This window comes from Camelus bactrianus, chromosome 29, assembly GCF_048773025.1.
Source record: "Camelus bactrianus isolate YW-2024 breed Bactrian camel chromosome 29, ASM4877302v1, whole genome shotgun sequence".
Taxonomy (NCBI): Eukaryota; Metazoa; Chordata; class Mammalia; order Artiodactyla; family Camelidae; genus Camelus; species Camelus bactrianus.
Window position 1 is genome coordinate 5,436,281 of NC_133567.1, and position 22,516 is coordinate 5,458,796.

The window sequence follows — 22,516 nt, forward strand, 5'->3', positions numbered from 1 at the left end:
AGGCACTGATGCTGTGATGTCCTCAGCCCTCGTTCTCGTGCAGAGGACAGACGACAAAGGAGTCAGACTTCAGGCAGTGACAAGTTCATGCAGAGAAGTAAGCGTTGTAAGAGGCTGGGGAGAGGTGGGAGTCCAGATGCCGTGCACCTGCTGGTCGGAGGCGGGAGTGGGGTGAACCTGTGGGTCCTGGACCTCCTTGGTCCCTGTGCCTACACGGTGGATGCGGCTTAAATTGTCCCACTGACAGAAGAGCATCGTAGAGCCTCTGGTTTCTCCTCATGTCAGTCTGAGAAGTGTGGTCGAGTTAAGCAAACCAAGGAAAAGCTACTTGATTCTATTCAGTGTTTGGTTCCCAGATTCCAACCATCCGTCAGAGAATGCTCCTTAGACAAAGTTTTGAATCTAAAAAAAAAAGTGTGCTGTAGGCAGGTGCAGCATTTCAAACTCATTTTTTTTGTTGTTGTGTCACTTGAATTGCCCGGGGAGTAGCCAGACAGCAGAAATGACGCAGCATTTAGAGCCTTTGTAATTAGTCTGTGTTTCAGGTTGACTTTGTAAGGAACAGTGAGCCAGGCCTCCGCACCCTGGGTAGTCAGTGTACGGTAACCCCGTCTTCATTTAGAAACCAGTCCTGTTCTGTCAAGTTACTGGTGGCCTCTGCTTGTCTCTCCTGCACTTTCTAACCTACCTCACGGCAGTTTTCATCCCAGATGTTCCAGCATTTCTGCCGCGTGCGGCTGACCGCTAGTGCACAAACACCCGCATGTCTTCTTCCTGGAACGCCTGACCCCGGGGTCGGTCTGGGGCCGGCTGCTCTGAGCTGCTGAGCAGCTGCTGTGACTCCTCATGGGCAGAAAGCTAGAGCCGCCCTTGGCCGCTTCTTGGCTGGGGTAGGGGGTCGGGGGTCTTTTCTCCGATTGCTGTATCTTTTCTTTGCAGGTTTATGTTTCCTGTCTAAGCACATCCTCTGTAAGCCTCCCAAGGGAAGTATCTGGGGAGGCTGCTTCTGAATCCCTGCGTGTCTGACAAGGGTTTTTATTGTGCCTTCATGCTTGAAACAGGATTGCCCGGGCATAATGTTGTAAGTTAAGAAGCACTTTCCCTCCAGTGCGAGGGCCTGGCACTGCTGTTTTCTGAATCAAGTGCTGCCCTCAGGAAGCCCGGTCCATGCGGGCACCTGTGTGTGTCCTGGATTCCTCTCGAAGCTCGGTGAGCTCTTTATCCTGATGATCTGAAATTTCACAGTCCCGCCCTTGCATCTGACTAGCTGCTTGCTGCCATTTCCTAAATAATTTCTCCCCTTCCATAGTCTTTGTTCTCTTTGCCTGGAATGTTAATTATGTGAATATTGGACCTTCTGGATAAATCTCAGTTTTGTCATGGAAGAAATCTTTGTATCGATTAAATATTTAATTTCCAACTCTTATTTTTCCCTCTTTATTTTTTAAGAGCATTTGGGTTCTTAATTTAGGGCTGCAGCAGCCTCACGTGTTTCTCTAGACGATTTCCTAGACCTTTTGAAGTTTTCATCAAATGTCCTTTGAATTTCTCATTTTCCTCCAAGTTCCTTTTTTTTTTCTCCCGTTTGATTACTCGAGCCTCTGGCTTTCATGTGAGATGCCTGGCTGCCCATTAACACTTTAAAGGGAGTTGCTGAGCTTCAGACGGGATCTCAGTGTGTGAAGTGGGGTTGCTGATGGCAGGACGCACTGGATGGTATTCTGTGGGAGCCAGATTTCTCCAGATTGAACCCCAAAAGTTCAGTAGGTGCCCCGTTCCCCTCGTCCCGACATGAACACACACGCAAACACATACACGTGCACATACACACACCTCTACTCAAGACTGATCGGTTTCTTCAGAGGGAGAAAAGTTCCTTCCTGGAAAGCATCGTCTGCGCTGCGGCTGGTGTGGGGGGAGCTCGGGGGGGTAGTGAGCTATAGGGCCCCCACTCAGCATCTTCATGGGAACTCAGTCCTGCCTTCGGCCCCTTTCTGCCCACCTGGGGGTCCTCTGGGCAGTGGTGGGTGGGGGACTGGCCTCGGTGCCGTGTCACGGAGGAGCCTCGGGGACCCCCCAGTACTGTGCTTGGGGTTTTAGGGGCTCCTTATTTTCAGCTTGGTTTCTCAGCCCTGCTCTGTCCTGTCCTGCTCCAGGGTCGCGCCTCTTTGGGGGGTGTGGCCGGGAACATCCTGTCACTTTCCCTGGAATCTTCCACCAGACACTTGGGGCGTGAGGCCCATTAGGTTAGTTACTCCCCGTCCCTCCCCTTTGTGTCTCTCTTGCTCTTTTTGCCTTTTTTATTGTCTTATTCTCAATTTAACAGGGCTTGGGAAATAAAAGGGGGTGAACAAAAGAAGTCACTCTACTCTTCTGAACCCAAAGTTACATTTGGATTTTTTTTTTCACTTTCTGTAATATATTTCACCTTGTGTGAATCATAGCAGTCAGTTTTGTCAGCTAATAATATTCTCCGTACGATTTGTCCATCTTTAGGAGCTATTGTGCAGAAAGAGCTAAACTCTAACACGTGAACAGGACACGTACAGATGTTCATACGGATGGTGATTATGAATTACCTGATGATTAACATGACTCTGCTTCGTGCAGATGATGGAGACGAGTTTGTCACCTGGTGCTAGACCGTTTTCAGTGCTGCTCTGATGATAGATTCTGAGACACGGTTTCCATCTGTACAGACTTCCTTTGGAAGACAGAATAAAAGCAGACTCCTAACTTAATTAATAGTGTGTATGACAGGGATTCAGTTTTGTTCTTTTTCTGTGGAAAATGTGTTATTCTGATTCTTTTTACAAGTGAGGAGGATTTGATATCCATACAGGAAAGGGTTTTAAATTTTATATCCTCCCTCACAGCTCTGCTAGTCTGCTTTACCTTGTCTCTTTTGTATCTAGTTCTGTTTTTTTTTTTATTCGGGGAGGGGGTGGTCCCTGGTTAATTAATAAAAATGTCAACCTAGAGTCATTGATAATGGAAGCACTTAGCCCTAAAAAAACAAAAACAAAACAAACAAAAAAAAAAACCGGGTTCCCAGGTCACCTCTTCTTGGCCACTAGGACTAATAATTAGGCCTGGGCCGATTCTGTGGATTAGGGACCACGTACACTGGCAGAACCTTCACACCGGATTAACTAGGATGCTCGGTCACACTGCAGTAAAATGAATTGGACCAGATGGGCCTTTTAAGTCCCTTCTGACTCTAAAATCTGTGAAATCTTCAGCTTTTTTGATCGCAAAGCACAGTGGGCCGTTGCTCAGAGGACTTACATAATGGGTCTGTTCTTGGGTTGCTCTGTCTGCCCGAAAGCCTTCCTCCTCAAAGCCAAACACTAGTTTATAAATAGAGACTGTGACTCCATGTCGCATTGCCCACCTAACTTTTATCGTGAGGCCTTGCTATAACCTTTGCTTACAGTCTTAAAATCCCGGAAAAGCCGTCATACCCTGTTCCCTAGTGACCTGTGTCACGGGAGGTGGAGGACAGAGAGGGACATGTTCTGAACTGGCCTGGGGCATCTTTGAGACATACCAGAGGATCAGAGAAACGTTTATTTATTTATTTATTTATTTAGCCTCACTAATTCTCAAACAGGTGACCATGTTTAAATGGAGCTAAAATTTCCAAAGTGAGTGTTGTTTTGAGAACTTTGCCGACCACGTTACACACGTCTCTGTTAGAATGCTCATTTAAAACAGAATGAATGAGGTAGACTTAGGAAAGGTTAAACATGATATTTCTGAATCTTGTTCTTAGTAGATTACAGAGAAACTGGGGAATTTAAAAAGAAAAGCAAGTGATTCCTTTGTCAGTTTGGTAGACCAAGAAGGCAGTTCTACTCCAAACCTCTTCTCTTTGTTGCTGATTTTTTGACAAAACACATACAGGACTTGTGTGCTATAAACCACAGAAGTCTGATAAGGGAAATCAGAACAGGGCTGCATCGATGGAGAGACATCCCATGTTAATGGACCGGGAGACTCACTCTGGTAAAGGTGCCGGTTCTCCCCCCAACGCTAAGCCAGTTGAATGCGGCGCCCCTCACAATCCCAGGCAGGTGTTTTTGCAGGCACGGTTTCTGTTTTGATGCATTTCTTTTTCACAAGAACATCTGGCCTTTCTGTGGGACTTGAGAACAATACATTAACCAGGGAGATGATTTTGCAGTAATACCAGGTACTTGTAGTGCTTTCAATTAGAAATAACACGTTTACGACAAACACCGAGTGCCTGCCCTCTGTGTGGGGGCCCCACACCGAGTGCCTCCCATCCTCGGTCGTCTCTGTAGTCACGTAATCAGCAGGTAAAGACGCTGTTATTGTCCACGTGTCACAGAAAGGAAGACGGAAGCACAAAGGGGGAGATGTACTTGCGCGAGGCCACAGAGCTAGAAGTACGGAAGCAGGGTTCACATGTAGACCAACTTGAGTCCAAGTCTGCTCTCACTCAGTGTTCCTGCCCCTCCAGGGGTCCTGGTGCCTCCTCGGTTTCAGCCAAGTGCCCTCTCAGAGAGCCCTGCTAATCCTCCAGCCCCTCACTGCCTAGTCCCTGCAAGGCTCCACTCCGCGGCTCCCCAGGAACACTCTGGTTCCAGCTGGAGAGCAGTGCCCAAGGACTGCGCTAAATTGCCCAGCTAAAAAGGAATATTTGATACTTTCTAGAATAACTTTTTTTTTTGGAAATTTTTATTTAAAAGAACCTTGCCCATCTGTCAGAGAAGGATGACTCTAGAAGCATTGTTGTTTGCCCTGCAAAAGGGAGAAATGGAGTTTGGAGCGACACCTCGCTTCTCTTAGGTATCAGAGAAAGGAGGTCACCTCATGGTGTTTATCTTAATATTTGAAAAAAGCTGGCATTGAAAAATGAGGTGTTGAATATTGAGTCATTCTTTGTGCAAAGACTAGAAATGGACTACTGAATTATTTGCTGAGATAGACAGTAGCTTTTTTTTCCCTATGGTTTCCTTTTTCCAGTGTCTCCGTAGATAAATTTCATTTTAATGGTCAATTGTAGCTTGATCAAAGGAGCAGTGTGGTCTTTATATTATATGTATTGGCTTCATTTATTGAAGTGTCTTTCTACTTGTAAACACAGGAAGGCTCCTAATCTCCTTGAGTTCTAGAAACAGCAATTGGAGTGATCGCAAGGACCTTTGTAAGTAAAATAGATGAACATGAACATTTATGAGCCTCCGTCTGTCTTTAAGGCTATTAAACAAAATAGAAAAATCCAGTCCCCTCCCTCTAGAAATCAATAAAGAATAAAGAATATCACCAAACCACTGGACTCCCTCTAAGTTAATGGGAGAGGAGATGACATCAATCCGCACGTTCAGCTGGAGGCGTAGACTTTGCATCCACAGTGGTTTCTGGCAACACCTCCCGTCGGGAGCCCGTGGCTTCCTTTCGCAGGCCCACCAGGTCCCAACTGCAGACTTCTATGGCTCGGTTACTCAGTGTATTGCAGCTGCCAGTTAATATGTTTTCTAAAGGATTTGTGATGACATGAGAAATGTAAGCTGACACACTGCGTGCGAATATAACGGCTGTTAGCGTGTTTCTTACGAGACCATCAGCTCTTGGTTACGTCAGATGCTGCCTCTGACCTCCAGTCCCAACCACTCCTTCCTCTTCCCTGGACGTCACCCCTCAGCCCAGCAGACGGCTCCAGAGGGTGATTCCTCGGTCAGCCTGCAAACTCATGGGGGCAGCTGGGGAGTCTGTGCCCTGCTTAAAGAACTCTACACTTTCTGTATATAGAAACATGCTGTATAAGAAGTAGGAGAATTCTGGGCCGTAAAGGATGTCAGAGATCAGCCGTGGTGCAGAGCCAGGAGGACAGAAAGGAAAGGTTGCCCACATTCCAAGGCACAGCAGGGTCCTGCTGCCTCTTCCTCCCTCCCCTCTCATTCGTCCACGCCACCTCGCCCATACCCTCCTCTTTACTATCTGTTTCTTAAGAGACAATCCACTTATTAAAATATCCTGGCACCTTTCATTTTTTATTGAAGTGTAGTCAGTTACAACGTTGTGTCACTTCCTGGTGCACAGCATCGTGTTTCAGTCATGCATATACACACTTACATTCATCTTCATACTCTTTTTCTTACAGGCTACTACAGGATATTAAATAGGGTTCCCTGTGCTCTACAGTATATTCTATGTAATTATTCTTTTGGTGATTAGTAACTTATACACAGTTTATATTCAGACTTGCCTTCTGTCTGTGTGTTTCCTCTGTCCTTGCATTCCCGGCTTTTGGCTTTGAACACAGTAAATCAATCTCAGCAGCAAGAAAAGTGTCAAAGGACCACAGAACTTGCTATTCGTCGGCCACATCCCCTCAAGGACCCGTCCTCCACTGCAGAAATCCCCTCTAAAATTTCTTGGGCTGATGGGAAGCCTTTGTCTGCACGAGTCAGTCCTGGAATAAAAATCTCACTCTTTACAAAGGAGTCAATTCCAGTTCAGGACAGTTTTAATTGTCCAAAAATTCTTCCTTCAGTCAGTCTGAAATTGCCTCTACCATCTGTGTGGTTCGTCTGGTAGCATTTTCTCCAGCCCGTTAAAAAGAGCAGTGGCTAGCCGTGTCACTGCCCCCCGCAGTAAGCTAGGGCCTGGGGCCATCCCTGGGGTGCAGGTAAGGAGCCTGAGGGTTAGAGAGACCCGAGGTCGTGGGGGATAAAGGGTAGGGGTGGGGGGAGCCGTGTTCTGACCCCAGACCCTGGAGGATGCACCCCCACGAGCCCCTTCCGCTTCAGGGTCACACCTGCTCTCTGGGCCCCTCTCTCCTCGCTGTTTTCTTCCCGCATGAGGTCTCTGTCCTCTGCTCTCAGACGCCTTTCCCCCGTCCTCCCACTGGAATGGTTAGGGGTTACTATGCTCGTTTCCCACTCGGGCACTCCCGGCCCTGGTGCCCTAGAACCCAGCTGTAGAATCGCTCACTTGACTCTGAGTTGTGCAGTCTGCGGGCTGGCACGTCGTCAGACGGCCACACTGCGTCTGTTTCAGTCACATCAGTGTCTCCTGCGCCTGGAACGTGCCTGGCCCCTGACAGGCACCGATGGTCTTTGTCAAAGGATGGAATTTCCCGTCCTTGGCTGTTACACACTCTAAATTCTTCGCTGTTTTTCCCCAGGATCTCTGATTCCCCTTTGATCAACCTGAGATTTACAGAAGCAATACATTCTTGCTCTGTCTTCCAGGAGGTAAAATTACAAGTCATCAGATGATTTGCTTTGGGCAGGAGGAGAAGCAAATGGGGAGTTGTCATGCTGTCACTGTCAGGCGTTGCCTCTGTGGCAGGTCGGCATCTGCACCGGACGGTCACGCTGCCTCGCTGGGGTCTGCTTTCCCACAGCAGCACCGCCACCATTTTTCTCACCCGTCAGCATCGGCAGGTGCTGTGTGTGTCCACCCCAGGCTCTGAGGGGGTCCCTAGGTCTGCCTTCACCCACAGCAGCGCCTTCCCCCTACTTCTTCAGAGCTGTCATCTCAACAGAGGTCTCCTCCGATGTCGCAGGCAAGCTGTGGAAAGTCCCACGCACCCTCCTGGCACCTGTAAGCCGTGACTTACTGCAGATTAAAGTTTCCACTTCTCATTTTTATTCCTCCTGCCCAAAGCAAATCATCTGATGAATTAGAATTTTATCTCCTGGAAGACAGAGCAAAAATGTATTGCTTCTGCTAATTTCAGGTTGATCGACGGGGAATCAGAGACGCTGGGGGAAAACGGCGAAGAGCTCGCAGAGTGTGTAGTAGCCAAGGAGGCAGTGTGACGTCTGTCCTGCGTCACCTGCACGGCTTTCCTCTTCCTGCCGTATCGCCCTGGTCAGCCGACCAACGTGCGCTCAGTTCAGCTGTCTCAGCGAAGACGCCCGCTCTCAGTCCTACTCGCGCTTCCAGCCTCCAGCGCCTCCCAGAGCTCCTGGGCGCCACCAGCACCCATCCACTCCGTTCTCTCCAGAACCCCCGCCGATCACTTTCCCGAAAACTCTTCTTACTGGAATCAGCAGCAGTTACCACCCTGCTGAGCCCTGGTGCTCCCCTTCTCGTTAGCACCTGCACTTCTCAAACTGCAGATTCTGCTTAATTATTTTTTGCCGCGTTTACGAGTTCCACGTAGTGCTCACTGTGTTCGCCGCCTGGCAGATCATAGGTGCTCAGTAAACATTATCTTTCAATGAACAAACCCATTCCTGCTGCTTCCTGCATTCCAGCTGTCCCGTCTGTGTAAACGTGCTTAATCAGGCCCCTGTGGGGGTCTGTCCTCTGGAGGGCAGGAGGGTCTCAGGAAGTTGTCTTTGCCACGCTGGGGGTTCTCCGTGGTCTGGAGGGGCTGGCCCCATCCTCCAGGGAAGCACTGAGAAGTTTGATTTTTATCTAGTCGAGTGATGACTAGCCTGTTACCTTTCTGTTGTTCGGAAGATACTCTCATTTCCTTAGCAAGATACTGGAATAATTATTTTCCACTAAGGAGGATGCAGTGAAATGTTGCGAGCCCTTCAGAGAACCTTACCAAAGAGCTTTACTGTCACTGCCACACACTGGATTCTTCGGGCCTGTCTTGTATATTTATGAATGCCTTCTGCTCACAGAGCTTCCAGAACATCTTCCTGCCCCTGACCCCCCCTCACTGTTTTATCCTCTGGCACAGCAAGTACTGGGGACCACAGCATCTCCCTGCGGTGGGTACCCAGGCCCTGCCACCGCGGCAGGAGAGGGGCTTCGTGATGGGAGCAGCCTGGTGACCCCGGGTTGGGGGCGGGGAGGAGGGGCCCACGAGTGCTCCTTGCTCCCCGCCTTCCTGGCTCATGTCCACTCGTGTCCCTCTGCCTGCTGCTTTAGTTCCCAGAGCAGGGCTGGGACGGGGCTGGGCAACCGCAGTGAACTTCTGAGTCGTCGCTGAGCTCCTCGTCGCTCAGTCCCCGGGACAGCGCTGCAAGCGCAGACTGCAGCAAAGCCTTGTTCACCCTGCACCATTCTAGACCTGGAGGTGGCTGATGGAAGCCGTGGTGAGAGCTACAGGTTAAAATGTGTGCTGCGGTAACAGGTGTCTGCAGACGTCCGTGTCTTACTTTGAAGATTATTGTTTGTCCCGCAGTTCCATCTGAATCTTTAAAAGTGAAAAAGCAGTCTTTCCTGAGTACACTCGGGGCAGGGAACTAGTTGTGCTAACAGGTGCTGGACTCGGAGCGATTCACGAGACGGAAGAGCGTCCCAGGGCTCCCGGGCCAGCGAGGTCAGCAGTCTCCGGTACGTGCTAAGTGAACCCGCTGGTTCTGCTTCGATGTGCTCCCTGGCATCGATTTCCCTTTGGGCCACATTGGTGTTCCAAGTGCAGGTCAGGGCTAGTGTGTCCGCTAAGTTGTGAATCAACAGGATCTGTGCACGGGTGTGCTGTTCCCGCACACTCTCCAGCCACAAGGAGGCACCGGGAGTGCTGTTCCCAAGTTATAAACAGTGTACCCCAAGTTCCACTTCCCAAGTTCTTCATCTGACACCATCACTGATCCTTTACAGCATAAAATGATGCGCTAGATCGTTACTGAGGGTTTAGCATTTTAGATTCTAGGTTTAAGTTGGTGCCCGCTTTAGTGAGTGCCTACTGTGTGCACGGCTGGGGGCGTTAGTCAGAAATGGTAGTAAAAAGCAAGTTATCCCTGCTCCCCAGTGCTCTGTGCGGTCAGGATGAAACACCGCCTCGCATCGCTTACTGTTCTTTTTATCCCTCACTTAGCACTTTCGCCAGAGTTGCGCTACCTTACAGTCAGTGGTGTCAAGAAAGAAAATTAAATAAATGGAACTCACTTTATAAACATTTTTCCCTTCTCTGCTTGTGCACTTAAGCTGTGAGCAAGTAACATGATTATCTGATTTAACAAAAAGTTAAAAAGATTTCTTTCCCTCTTCTTCCTGCTGGGGGAAACTGGTTCTAAGCAGTGAGTGGCCAAAAGAGTAGGTCTTAGATCTTAGGAACTAAAATATAATTAGCGTGCCTTCCTAAGGTAAATACATTCACGCATCTTTTTAAGAGCTGGAATGACAGTGTGACACGGTGAGGTGGACCAAGGTGTAGGTATGCAGATCTGGTGTGGAGCCCCCGGCCACACAGTAGCGGAATTTCTTAGACAACTTTGTTGGTGTCTTTGGACATCAGTTTACTCGTCTGTGAAATGGGGATAATAACACTTGTTTTAGAGATGCTGGTGAGATTGAATTTTAAAACCTGTAAAATGCATTATTTTATGTGCTTAGTACAAAATGGTCATTATGAACAGGTTAATTTTTAAACATAATTTAGACAGCAGTTTTCTAAATACATTCACAGTGAACTTGGTCCACTCCTTCCAAAAATGCTGCTTTACTTTTTCTTCATTCAAGTTGAAATGTTTCACAGTTTTAATATATATTTATTTCAGAGTAAATATCCTTTGCCCCAAGGCTGTTCCCTGGGAATTTAAAATATTTTCTCAAATAAAGTTTCGATCTATATTGTTACCTGCTCCGGCTGCCACGAGTATGTACAAGTCTACACAGCTGAAAAAAAAAAAAAAACACAGTATACAAAGTGCAGATGCTTCAAATCCACGTGGGTGGGAGAACTGGATGCAGGGTCCCAGGTCCACATGGCCCTGGGTCCTGGCTGGGGCTCCCTGGGTACCTCTCACAAGTACTTACCCTCCTGCTGGTACAGGACGGTAATTGTGAGGGTGTGTGAGGTGGTGACTGTGAGCCCAGCGCAGTGGCCCCAAGAACTCCATGAATTGTTACTAGACTTGATAATCCTTGAGTTTGCTGAGCCCTTACTGCTGCTGCTAGAAGGTCCTCCTGGTCCGCCTGCCTGGGGTCCCAGCTACCTCTTAGCCTCAACAGTAACCAGCAAGTCTTGTGAAGCCCGGGACCTGAGCATTCTCGTCTGTGATACAGGACGGTGCTCCCTGGACCCCACGTTCCTTTAGACTCTGGCCAGGCCTGAACATTCTCAGTCAAGCACGGAGCCACCGGCGAGGACAGAAGTGGCTGAAAGCGGCGTTATTTTGTGTTTCTCTGGATAAAGCAAGCAGTGCTACTGGATTTTCATTAAGAATTCTGGAAGTCCTGCTTTTTAATTACTTGTCATCATTTCCATCCAACAAGTCATTGTATTTCCAAGTGATTTTTGGTGCTGGCTCCGCGAAGCACTGACTTCAGGTGCAAAAGCAGGGTGCCCCCCACCCCACCCCGCCCAACATCGCCACAGGTTGATGGCCCTGTTATTGCAAAATATTCTTTGCCTTCAGCCAAGGAAGAGTGTTGAACCAGAAAGGTGATTTTTTTTTCCTGATTCTCTAGTTCATTGTCATTGTCCCAAATAAGAAAAAAGCAATTGTAAAAGAAACCCGTCACATTTTTGTTAGAATGGATTTACTTGCAAATGAAAAAGACGCTTGTGAACGAGTCTTCTAAGTGACCTTAGAGAGTGACACTGAGGTCCAGACTCCGTTCCCGGGGGGGAGACTTGACCTGCGGTTTCTCTCCTACCAAACTTCGGTTGGATTTCATTTTTAATAATGGCTTTATTATTTACCCTAGGCTGTTTCGCTCACATGACTGTTTGCTTTGAAATTTGAAACCACATATTTTCTTTGTAACTCAAATAAAAATGGGGTCACGCGAATGACCTTTCAGACAGAAACCACAGAGTCCGCCCACTTCGACAGAAGTAGCACACACACTATCGCTGGAGAGCAGCGGGCTTGTTTTAAGACAAAAGATCACTCAGTTGCCATCAGGCTTGAAATCTAATGACAGGATGGTCAGTGCCAAGCGTGGACACTGGGGACGACACTTAGTAACAGCGCTGGGTGACCGACAAACGTGGCTCCGAGCTCTGCGCTGGGCCCTTTCGACCTGGGCCCTCGTGGAAGTCTCACCTCAGCCCCGCGAAGTGGCGGCACCATCGTGATCACCGAGCTGTTGGGAGGAAACCAAGGTGCATGAGCTTGAGTAACTCGCCCAGGGTCGCAGGGCTGTGAGTGGCCGGCTCTGGAGTAATCGCGGTCGACCTTGACCCCGGGACCTGGCTCTGGACTGAGGGGCCCGAGTTAACAGGCAGACAGACCGGAACGACCTGTTTTCCTTTCTGGCCTGAATTCATCTGGGGACAGTGAGCGTCCCCTTTTCCTCGGGCCCTAGAATTCATCCTGAATTCTTTTTTCTGTCTCTGGGATGAAACTTCAGACAAGACCCGTAGTCTCTTCAGTTCATCTTAAATAATTCAGTCTTCAGATCAGTTTCAGGCATGGAAGAGCCGGGCCAGGGCCACGACCGGAACTCCAGCCTCTTCTCCTGTTTCAGTTGGCTTCTCTCCCAGTGCAGGCCTGGGTTGGTCTGGAAACCTCTGTGGAGGAGGGGGCTTGATAAATCTCATGGGTTTTCCATCTCTCCTGGCACCGGCTCCTTTCCCACTCATGACTAGACGTGACTTCTCCCCTGGGGGCAGGCCCCGTGAGGTGTATGAATGCATGGCAGAAGATGACAAGGGGTCCCCTCCTTGGCTCTGACACCTGTCATCCAGTGTCCCCTGGGCCTGGGACCCAGAGGTGGTTCTGTCTGGGAGCTTCTGGGTTCCCCGGGGGCAGGCCGTCCCTGGGGGCGCTGCGGCTCACCCCTCAGTGCAAGCTCGGCTTCCTTTGCCGGGGGGGCTGTTTGGGGAGAGTTCCTTTGAAGATAACCCCAGACCACCTTTCCCCAAGTACACGTGTTTCCACGCAGTGGCCTGTGGCCTGTGGCCTGCGGCAGAAGGTCCAGGGCCAACTCTGCCCTTAGACCTCTCAGGGTTGCCAGACTCCGCCAGCTCCAAGAGACCCGGGTCAGGCGCTCTGGGGGCGGGAGGGTGCCTGCGTCCGACCTCAGCCCGTCTGAGGGGAGGGTGGGCGCACGTGCCAGGCTCTGAGCACAGGGCTTGGGACCACCTGTCCTGATACCTGCCCGTTAGCCCAGGTTGTCTCCCACTTCCTGCTCTGCCCACTGCACCTCCCGTGGAAGCTCCGTGGGCAACAGCTGCACCCCCGCCGCTCTTCCCGCCTGCCTAGCGCAGGTCACAGCGCCCCCTGGAGGCTGTCGCCGTAACGCTGTACCTGACGGAGTCATTGTCACACGTTCACGGAGAACACCTGTGCACGTCTGTGCTGCCTCCGCACATCCTAGGAGAGCCGTCCCGGGGGTGGACGTTACCCCATGGCCTGTACCCGTGAAGGCCTTAGAAGGCAAGAGTTGGCCTCAGCCTGTCTTCACTCATTCCAGCAGGCATTTCTAGACTCGGTTGCACAGAATGGATGTGGCAAAAGAAACAGGTGTAAAGACCTTGCTGAGTATGTGGAGAAGTGCTTCGCACAAAAGGTGGGTATGAAAACAAAGTAATGAAAACCCAGGGCAAGGATTTTTTTTTTTTTTTATTATATGACATTGAAGACCTGCTGGAGCCAACTGAAAAAGGAAGCCAAAAAAAAAAAATGACAAGGACTCAGAAATCAAAAGTTTAAACGTTGTTAGGACCAGTCCGTGGCTTTCCGAGAATATACCAAGTGGTGGTGGTGGTGGTGTTGGCAAGAAGATGATTTCATTTACAGCTTGGAGCTGATCGCTGATGGCAGTGCTGGCGTCAGGAGAGGGAAGATCCAGCCGTCAGAACTGCAGCTGGTGAGGGACTTCACCAGGCAGTAAGGAAGGAGGCACGTCATTCAGTAATTGCAAAAGTACAGGTCCCAAAGGGGTGGTGGTTTCGACTTAATGCTTCCAGATGTTTGGCCCTCTGGCTTCTTAGTTTCCATTCAGTTTGCCGTGTCAGACGCAGGCTTTTTTGATACATACTTTTGTTACTCCCCTGTTTACCTTTTCACTTTCATTACTCTCCTTTTGCATTCTTTACAAGTTATTTTCATGGCATAAAAGCAGTTAATAAAAGTGACTATGCATTAGGAAGAGGAGGGAAAGGGAAGACGTTGAGAGACACGGCGTATTAATTAAAACGGGTAAGTCCTTGTCTTCCAAATGCAATGGCGTTGCTTCCTTCAGCCCACAGAACTGAGCACTGGATTTATGAATACGTTTGGCTTCTAAATATAATTTTTGTGATGAGCACAATGGTGTTAACACTTTGGGATGCACATTAAGGAGATGACAAGTTTGATGTGAGACCCTGCTGGTTAAAATTGTCTCAGGCAGAGGGAGGCAGATGTATGAATGCACAGCTGGTTCGGCTCGAGCCTAGGGAGCAAAAGAAGAAGGAACAGAGGACTAGACTGGTGTGTGCGCTTCCCCACAGACCGCTTGTCAGCAGTCAGACAGGAAATCCACAACTGTCCTCAACAGCGCCCTCCTCCTCCACAACCAGTCCATCTCCAAGTTCCGTCCAGTGGGCGTCTTAAGCATCTCTTGAAATTGTCCACACTTCTCTCCATCCCCAAAGCCACCTTCCTCCAAAGGGCAACATGAATGAGAAGTATCTTTGTGCCCTTATTTGACCTGCTCAGTTCCCCTGAACTGGAGGTAGTGATCTCCACCAAGAGATGGGAAGCCCGAGGCACCGGTAGGGGAGGTGACCTGCCCCAGGCTACGCAGCCCTTCGGGGCAGAGCCAGGATTCAAACCCAAAGACAGTGCCTGGTGGGCCACCACTCAGAGCCCGCTGCCCCTCCCTCTGCTGGGCAGCTCTGCTGGGCCTCTGCAGCTGATCCTGCCCCCCCTCCTGTCCCCTGCCTGCAGCCAGGGGACTTCTTAAAAATACAAATCTGACCTTGTCACGAATGCTGCAGTGCCCTGTACGGCTCTCCCACTACTCTGCATAAAACCCAAAGCCCATCCACCCCTCAGTCCTCCCCACGCCGCCATCCCCTGGCGCTCTGCGTCGCCGTCGGGTGTGCCTTAGGGTTCCTGGATGAACCGTGAGCTCAGGAGAGAGCTGCTGTGGGGACAGACACGCAGTCTCCAGCCGTTTAACCCCGTCTTCCCTCCTCACTGTTCCATCCTCTGACTCGCAAGAAGTTTGGGGTGGGAAAGTGCTTTGTGACAGTCCTGCCATATTTATCAACATCATTCAATTAGTAGTCATCATATTTTTTTCAATCTTTTTTCCTAAATTGTCATGACTTTCTTGTTCCTTTCCATCTTACACATAACTGTTCAGTCAACATGTGCTAATCAGTTGATTCAGCGCAGCCTGTGAGTCAGTGAGCACCCTTAGATTTTGAGCGCCTTTCTCTTATGTTTGTAAAGAATTCAGAGGTTAACACTGTCATGCGAGACTACGTTCTTACTTTAATAAGAAGAATGTGTCTCTGTTCTTAAATGGGGAAAACCGAGACTGCAGTTAGGAGAGTGACCGCCAGGCTGGTTGGAATCTTACGCCTAAAGTCAGTAAGCACAGATGCTGTTACGAAAAACCAGAAAGCAGCTTGGGACAAGTGTGCCCATATTTTAAAGGCTTTCTGATCTGACGTGAGGAAGCCAGGAGAATCCATTCTCTGAGAGCTCTTCTAAGCTCCAAGGTAAATTTGCTGCTTCTGCTCCTTGCCTCCAAGAATGTTTGAGCTGCAGACATTTTCAGGCTCCCCAAATTGAACACGTCCATTTTCATAGGTGAGATCTAGACACTGAGATGTTAGGTGACTCCAAGGGGCATTAGTGACTCCCTCTTTGAAACAGTATCCCCACCTTTTTTTCCACCGTAACACACAAGAGAAGGGACCAGTTTTCACATACTTGTGAAACTTCTGCGGGTGAAAGCGGGCAGGTGTTCGGTCTCAGGGCCCTTGCTCTCGCAGCGGTGCTTTCTTCCTGCCTAAAATTCAAGGATCAATTAGGGATTAACTATTCTGTTTCTTTTTGCTTACTGGAAGCATGTGGCCCACGCTGTTTTCTATTATTGAATTTTAAAATCTCGAGAGATGACTCAGAGATCTGGGTTGGCTGCGTCAGCAGTGAAGGCCATTCCCCGTGGCAGCCCGTAGCCAGAGGCCCCCTCACACAGGCCACAGTCCCTGTTACCTGCCTGATCTCGGAGACGTGGAGGTACACGTTGCCTGGGTTACAGGAATTGGACTTGAAGCATTTTTCCCATGAACTGTGTGTACTGCAGCTCATTTTCTGTCCCTAACTGCCTCCGGGGTGGTAAACGCTCTTAGACCAGGGTACCTGGGTCCTGGTCTCTACCTAACTGCCCCTGTGAGCCGCGGGCGGATTTCAAATTAGAAGGATCCAGGCCATTTTGGTTTTAAAAGTTTTGAACTCTCTAGCATTGCTATTTCCTTGCCCCCAGAGCCCCAGACTCGTACTCACTTACGAGACGAGAAAGCTTGGCTGGCTTTCTCCACGCCAGCACCCAGGACCAACTCTGATGCTCGCTGGTCCAGGAGTGAGGTTCCTTCCATTTCCTTGAGTGCAAAGGCTGGACCAGCTGCCTGGGCATCTCCCGGGATCTGGTGAGAAATGCAGCCTCGGGGGCCCACCCTGAACCTGCTGAGTCAGACTCTGGTCTGGAGCAGATCCCCAGGGGCACGGGCACGGAGAAGCATCGCGAGAACCAGTGGGAGCATGTCCTCTGTCCCCAGCTGACTCTCTGCCCCACCAGCCCTTCCGCATGGATAACGTGACCCCCTCCAGCCCTGGTCCCCCAGTGGGAAGGAGACGGCTCCTCCCATGATGACCCCCAGGCCAGCTGCTGTTGGGTCCAGGGGGCCTTGGTTTTGCCAATTTTTTTTAAGCTTTCATGAAATTTTCAAATGGATATTAAATGGGGGTAGAATGTAGGCAAATGGTCTGTGAATGGACGCTTCCCTCAGGCCTGTGCTCTCACTCCTTCGCCCTCAGTGGGGGACCAAGCGGGGCTGGATAATTCTTTCTGTTTATGAAACCCTGTACAGCTGAGATCTGATTTTCCTTCCGTGAAACAAGAAGAGGAATAGGAGCCCCTGGCTGCTCCCATCAGTGCCCGGGCACACCTGCGGGGCCTGTTGGTGTCAGGGGCCTGGGGCCAGGCCGCCATCAGCAGAGGGTCACGTGCCCGGTGTCCCCCAATGGTTATCCCATCTCTGGCATCACGATGTAGCTCCAGGCTTCCAGGTGTGTCACTTACCATTTGACTGGTCGTCGTGAATGTACGTGGTGTGCAGCTTATCTCAGCCAACACGGGTTAAACATCGAAAAGTAAGAGAGCAGGAGTTTAAGGGTGATGTCAAGATGGAGACGAGGAGCAGCCGATTCCGCCTGCGTTATCTTTGCAGAAGGTTCAGGTTGTTCGCAAAAACAGGTGGAAAACATCAAGGGTGCTGCGTGATTACCCGGGGGCCCCAGTCAGTTCCTCTAGCTTTTTCAGGGCTTTCGAGTTCTCTAAGAAGATGCTTTTCCCCTCTTCCAAAGAGTTTAAATGAAAACTTTTAAACTGTGACCATGGTCATTTCAAAACATCACCAGTGTGTTAAAAATGATTAGGGATATTGGGAATAACTGAGGAAACATGGCAGAGGGGTAGAAACAAAAAGGAAATGAAGTGTAAATTGGTTACAAATAATTACTGTTTTTCTGACAGATGCATCTCATGCTGGTTTTGTGACTAACTGCTTCCTCAGGGCGTGGTGTGTGGGATGGGGATGCCCGGGAGAGCCATCCTCAGAGGGAGAAGAGAGTGGGAGTCTTGTCCAGGCACCGCACGTCACAGATGAGAAGACACGGCCCTGGGAGAGGGCGCAGGGCTGCCTCCTGTCGCCCGCCGGGCCTTCTCCCCGCTGGCCGGAGGTGTGCTGTGGTCCTTGGGTACCAGGCTGGCGGGCAGAGATTGCAGTCCTGTCCTTCACTCTGTCCCTGAACCTTCTAGCAAGGTCCCCTCTGCGGACACATTTTGGAAGCTACAGAGGGAATCAGTGGAGATGTTGCACACGCTCGGGAGAAACATGGCCTGTCCTGGGGGCTCTCAGGTGCCCTGGGGGCTGCCCAGGGGTTTGTCTCCAAGCCCAGGCTCCTCTGCCCGCTCATCTCCCTGCTGTGTGGACCCAGGGTAGGAGAGGAGCAGGCTCTGAGGCTCTGCAGAGGACTCCACTTCTCCCCTGGCGTTGCATTCAGACTGTTCAAAGAAACAATCTCACTTAATCTTCATGAGAGGAGATGGTTTTTAAACTAAATTGAAGTATCATCATAGAACCACACAATTAAAGGAAATCATTGTGGACGAATTGCCTTGGGGCTTCTTAAATCTTACAAACGAAAATATTTTTATTAGAACAGATCCTTTTGCAGATTACCAAAACTGTCTCTAACAAAACAGGACGATGGGTGTGCTTAGAGATTAAGAGTTCTGAAAGATGATAAGGAAATCTACCAGGCTCCCCCCGCCTCCAAAGCGTGTTGTTAACAGGCTCTTGATTTTCCTACCACGAGAGCAAATGGTTTTATAGTCATACCACTTCATTTATTTTGTGAATTAGCTATTTGATGTGTCAGTTGAATATGTTAGTCTCTTAATACTCCTGATTATCACCAAAGATGCTGAAAAGGTCTTTAACCAGTGCCTTGGAATGCTGATGTATTATTTGTCAGTGTTCTCTGCCAGCGGTGACAGGCTAACGAGGAGTTGTTCAGAGGGCTGCGGGGATGGTACACTATATTATGCGCTAAGTAGAAAGACTCCCTAAAGATTTATTTTGGGAGTATTGATAAGAGTTTCATTATAGTGGCTTTGGATGGGGGGTGGGGGGGTCAAGTTGTTCAGAAAGCCATAAATAAGCCCCAGGAGTGCTTAACTATCATACAAGTTTTCTATAAAGTAACATTTATGTATGACTGACATCTTAAGATTTTGTTCTCAGTTTTCTAGGGGATTGGGGAAAATACATATCACAAACTTTTGATTTCTGCTCCTTGTGTGAAAAATTATGGGACATTTATAATCCAATTACCTATACAGTTGGTTAATCTGGAAGTGTTTCTAGGGGTTTAGGGGGTTTTGTTTGTATTTTGTTTTTTAGTTAAAAATAAGCTTGTATTTAATGGGATGAACGTCATACACATTCTTAATTTTCGGGAGAGTGTTGTCAAAGATACTGGTGGGCAAAAGTAAGAGGAACATGTTGACTCTCTGAAGATCTTTTCATCTTTCCTGCTATTTATTGCCCACCTTTCAGTTTCTGAAGAGTGAGGGGCTTGTGGAAGTGTTAGGAGAGACTGATGGTGAGAAGTCAGAAGTTTGGCTTCATGGCAAACGAGGCTGTCGCCTAAAGCAGAGAAGGGATTCTCAGGAACCCAGTGCACCGGGCTGTGGCAAACCCGCCTTTCTGCGCGCATCCAGTATTTCCTGGGTTCTGATATAAGTGATGCCAACCGGGCGTGATCGGGAGGCGGTTCTCCCCCAGAGGGGAGGCAGCCGGAGGAGCTGGCGCGTGGGAACCCTGCGCCTCCTCCTCCTCCTCCTCCGGAGCGCGGGCCTCCGAGCGCCGGGCGCGGGCGGGGCGCGGGGCGCGGGCGGCCGACCTCGGGCCGCCGCCGGGATCGCCTCCCACCGGGCGGGCGGCGGGGGCGCCCTCGGGCGGGGGCGGCGGGGCGGGGGCGCGCGGCTCCGCTGTTGCTACAGCCGTGATGTCACTCGCCCATCCTAACCCGCGGTTGGTTGTTGTGTGTTTCAGCTCTGCCTGCTGCAGCCGAACACAAAGACCTGGAGGAGACTCCCACCTCCTTCGGGGAGAAGAAAGGAGGCGGCGAAGCAGATTAAAGGAACTTGTGGCTGGTGGCCTTTCGGCGCGGGGCTGCCCGTCGGCGGGGGAAGTGGCTTCCAGCCCCGGGGCGGGTCATGAGCTGTGAGATGAGGCGCTGCTGCCGCCGCCGCCGCCGCAGCTGCTGACGCTCAGGTTCCGGGACCGTCCGCCGCCCTTTGTGCTCCACGCACATGTGTCTGTTCAGCGCATCCGGAGGCGCCCAGAAGAGCATCCACCACGGCCGCCGGGGAGAGACCGCCCGCCATGCCCACGGAGAGCCTACAGACAGGTAGCATGGTCAAGCCGGTCAGCCCCGCCGGCACCTTCACGTCGGCCGTGCCCCTGCGCATCCTCAACAAGGGGCCCGACTACTTTCGCCGGCAGGCCGAGCCCAACCCCAAAAGACTCAGCGCCGTGGAGAGGCTGGAGGCCGACAAGGCCAAGTACGTCAAGAGCCAGGAGGTCATCAACGCCAAGCAGGAGCCCGTGAAACCGGCCGTGCTGGCCAAGCCCCCGGTGTGCCCGGCCGCCAAGCGCGCGCTCGGCAGCCCCACGCTCAAGGTGTTCGGCGGCGGCGCCAAGACGGAGGGCGGCGCGCAGCGGGAGAGCCTCAAGCTGGAGATCCTCAAGAACATCATCAACAGCTCCGAGGGCTCGAGCGCGGGCTCGGCGCACAAGCACGGCGCGCGGAACTGGCCGGCGCCGCGGGCCGACGCGGCCGAGCTGCACCGGCACTCCTTCGCCGAGTCGCTGCGGGTCTACCCGAGCACGCCGGGCCGCGGCAGCCCGCAGGAGGGCGGCTCGCACGTGGGCCGCCGGCTGCTCGAGCCGGCCGCCGACGCCTTCCTGCACGTGTCGCACAGCTCCTCGGACATCCGCAAGGTGACCAGCGTCAAGCCCCTGAAGGCGATCCCCTGCAGCAGCTCCGCCCCGCCCCTGCCACCCAAGCCCAAGGTCGCCGCCCTCGCCGCCGCCGCCGCCGCCGCCGGCGCGGGCAAGTCCCCCGAGGCCGAGGCGCTGGAGCCGGCCTGCGGGGTCAGCCGGAGACCCTCGCTCCAGCGGTCCAAGTCGGACTTGAGCGACAGGTACTTCCGCGTGGACGCCGACGTGGAGCGGTTCTTCAACTACTGCGGGCTGGACCCCGAAGAGCTGGAGAACCTGGGCATGGAGAACTTCGCCAGGGCCAACTCCGACATCATATCCCTCAACTTCCGCAGCGCCAGCATGATCAGCTCAGACTGTGAACAGTCTCAGGACAGTAACAGTGACCTTAGAAATGATGACAGTGCCAATGACCGGGTGCCCTACGGCATTTCTGCCATCGAGAGAAATGCCAGGATCATCAAATGGTTGTATAGCATCAAACAGGCTAGAGAATCCCAGAAGGTCTCCCACGTGTAAGATGAAAGGGCGCGCAGCGGAGGGAGGGGGGGTCTCTGTGCACCCGCAGTCGTGAAGGTTGTGAGGTCTCCTTGCAGTGTTGTGAGCTTCGCCGCTCTCTTTGTGTTGCTTGTTGTGCAATGTCTTTCAAGTTGCATGCCTGCCAACATGGGGCCTCACCTGGCTTCCACGTCCACCATCGCCGCAGAGCCTGGCTGAGCACACCGTCATCTGCCAGAAGTTTCCGGCCAGATGCTAATTAGGGCTTCAATCTTCAGCAGAACTGTTTACACGAAAACGGTATACAACTTAAATATTTATGTGGTCCTTTGTGTTTTTATATCCCACGCTATTGTGTCTTAATTAAAAGTTTTATCAACTGGCTTTTAAGTTGAGAGTAGCATCTTTTTGAAATAAAAAGCCAATAATGCCAACCTGTGAGACAGAAAAGACGGGAAGATGAGGGGGCTCTGCTGCCCAGCGGAGATAGTGACTGACGGAGAGAGCCAGGCGAGGCTCTCAGAGGACTAGAGCGATGTTAGCCATTTACCTGTTGAAGGTGTCTGGCCACTTAAGAGACGGCGGGGGCAACAATGCTACGTCAGTTTTGTGTCCTATTCGGTGTGTAAATGTGCGTGGTTCTGTGTAATCCTGACCCCAAGGAAAGACAATCAGAGGCCATGAAGGTGATTAAATCAGATTAGGTGTTGGGGGAGGCTGATAACTGTTCTTATTTGGGTTGATTCTGAAATTTCTCCTGTTAATCTCCTATTAATCTTTTAGGGTGGCAGGAATGGCCACCCTAAGGCTAAATCTGAATGTCTTTTTTTTTAAGTTGGTTTTTTGGTCAAGAACTAATTCCAGGCGGATTCTCTTCCCTCCCTGTGTTGTTGTAGCTGGGAGAGGGCAGCCAGGCTGGGGCGGTGGGAGCCATCTGAAGATATGAACTCAAAGGGAGATACCAGTATCACTAGAGAGACTCCTATTCAAACGTCAGTACTTTTGGTAGCAAACCCATATCTGAGCAGCATGGCTGAGTCCCCGTGCATATGCTAACCCGTCAGGCTGTGGACCCTCATCACTGCTCTAGGAAACTGTAGAAACACCACTTCATGTAGTCTTCCCACCCTGTGGTCTCTAGTTCTGCATATCAGCTTGTTCCCCCCACCCTAACCTGTCCCCCAGTCGGGATGTGGTAGGCAGGGGTCCACCTGCGCTGATCGGCTTCATTGCCCTGTGGTCATGCCCCAGAGCTGTTGGCAGCACTGCCTTAGACATCAGCTCAAAGGACATTTTTTTATGGTGTAAATGCTGTAAGACTCTGTACATACTTCAGTTGTTATGAAATCTTTAAGGGAAAAAAAAAAAAAGGCAAAGTTACTCTAATAAACAGCT

General features: G+C 50.8%; 1 protein-coding gene across 5 annotated transcripts in view; it reads left to right on the forward strand.

The window, feature by feature from the left end:
* The window catches only part of LOC105081475 (protein FAM110B), a 115,296-nt gene extending 93,791 nt beyond the window's left edge, over positions 1-21,505 (forward strand). For all 5 annotated transcript variants that reach the window (XM_074355131.1, XM_074355130.1, XM_074355132.1 and 2 more), the window contains one exon: positions 19,673-21,505. In XM_074355131.1, the coding sequence (XP_074211232.1) occupies positions 20,006-21,142 (1,137 nt within the window). In that variant the 5' untranslated portion in view covers positions 19,673-20,005 and the 3' untranslated portion in view covers positions 21,143-21,505. The remainder of the gene's footprint in view (positions 1-19,672) is intronic.
* The last annotated feature ends 1,011 nt before the right edge of the window (positions 21,506-22,516 follow it).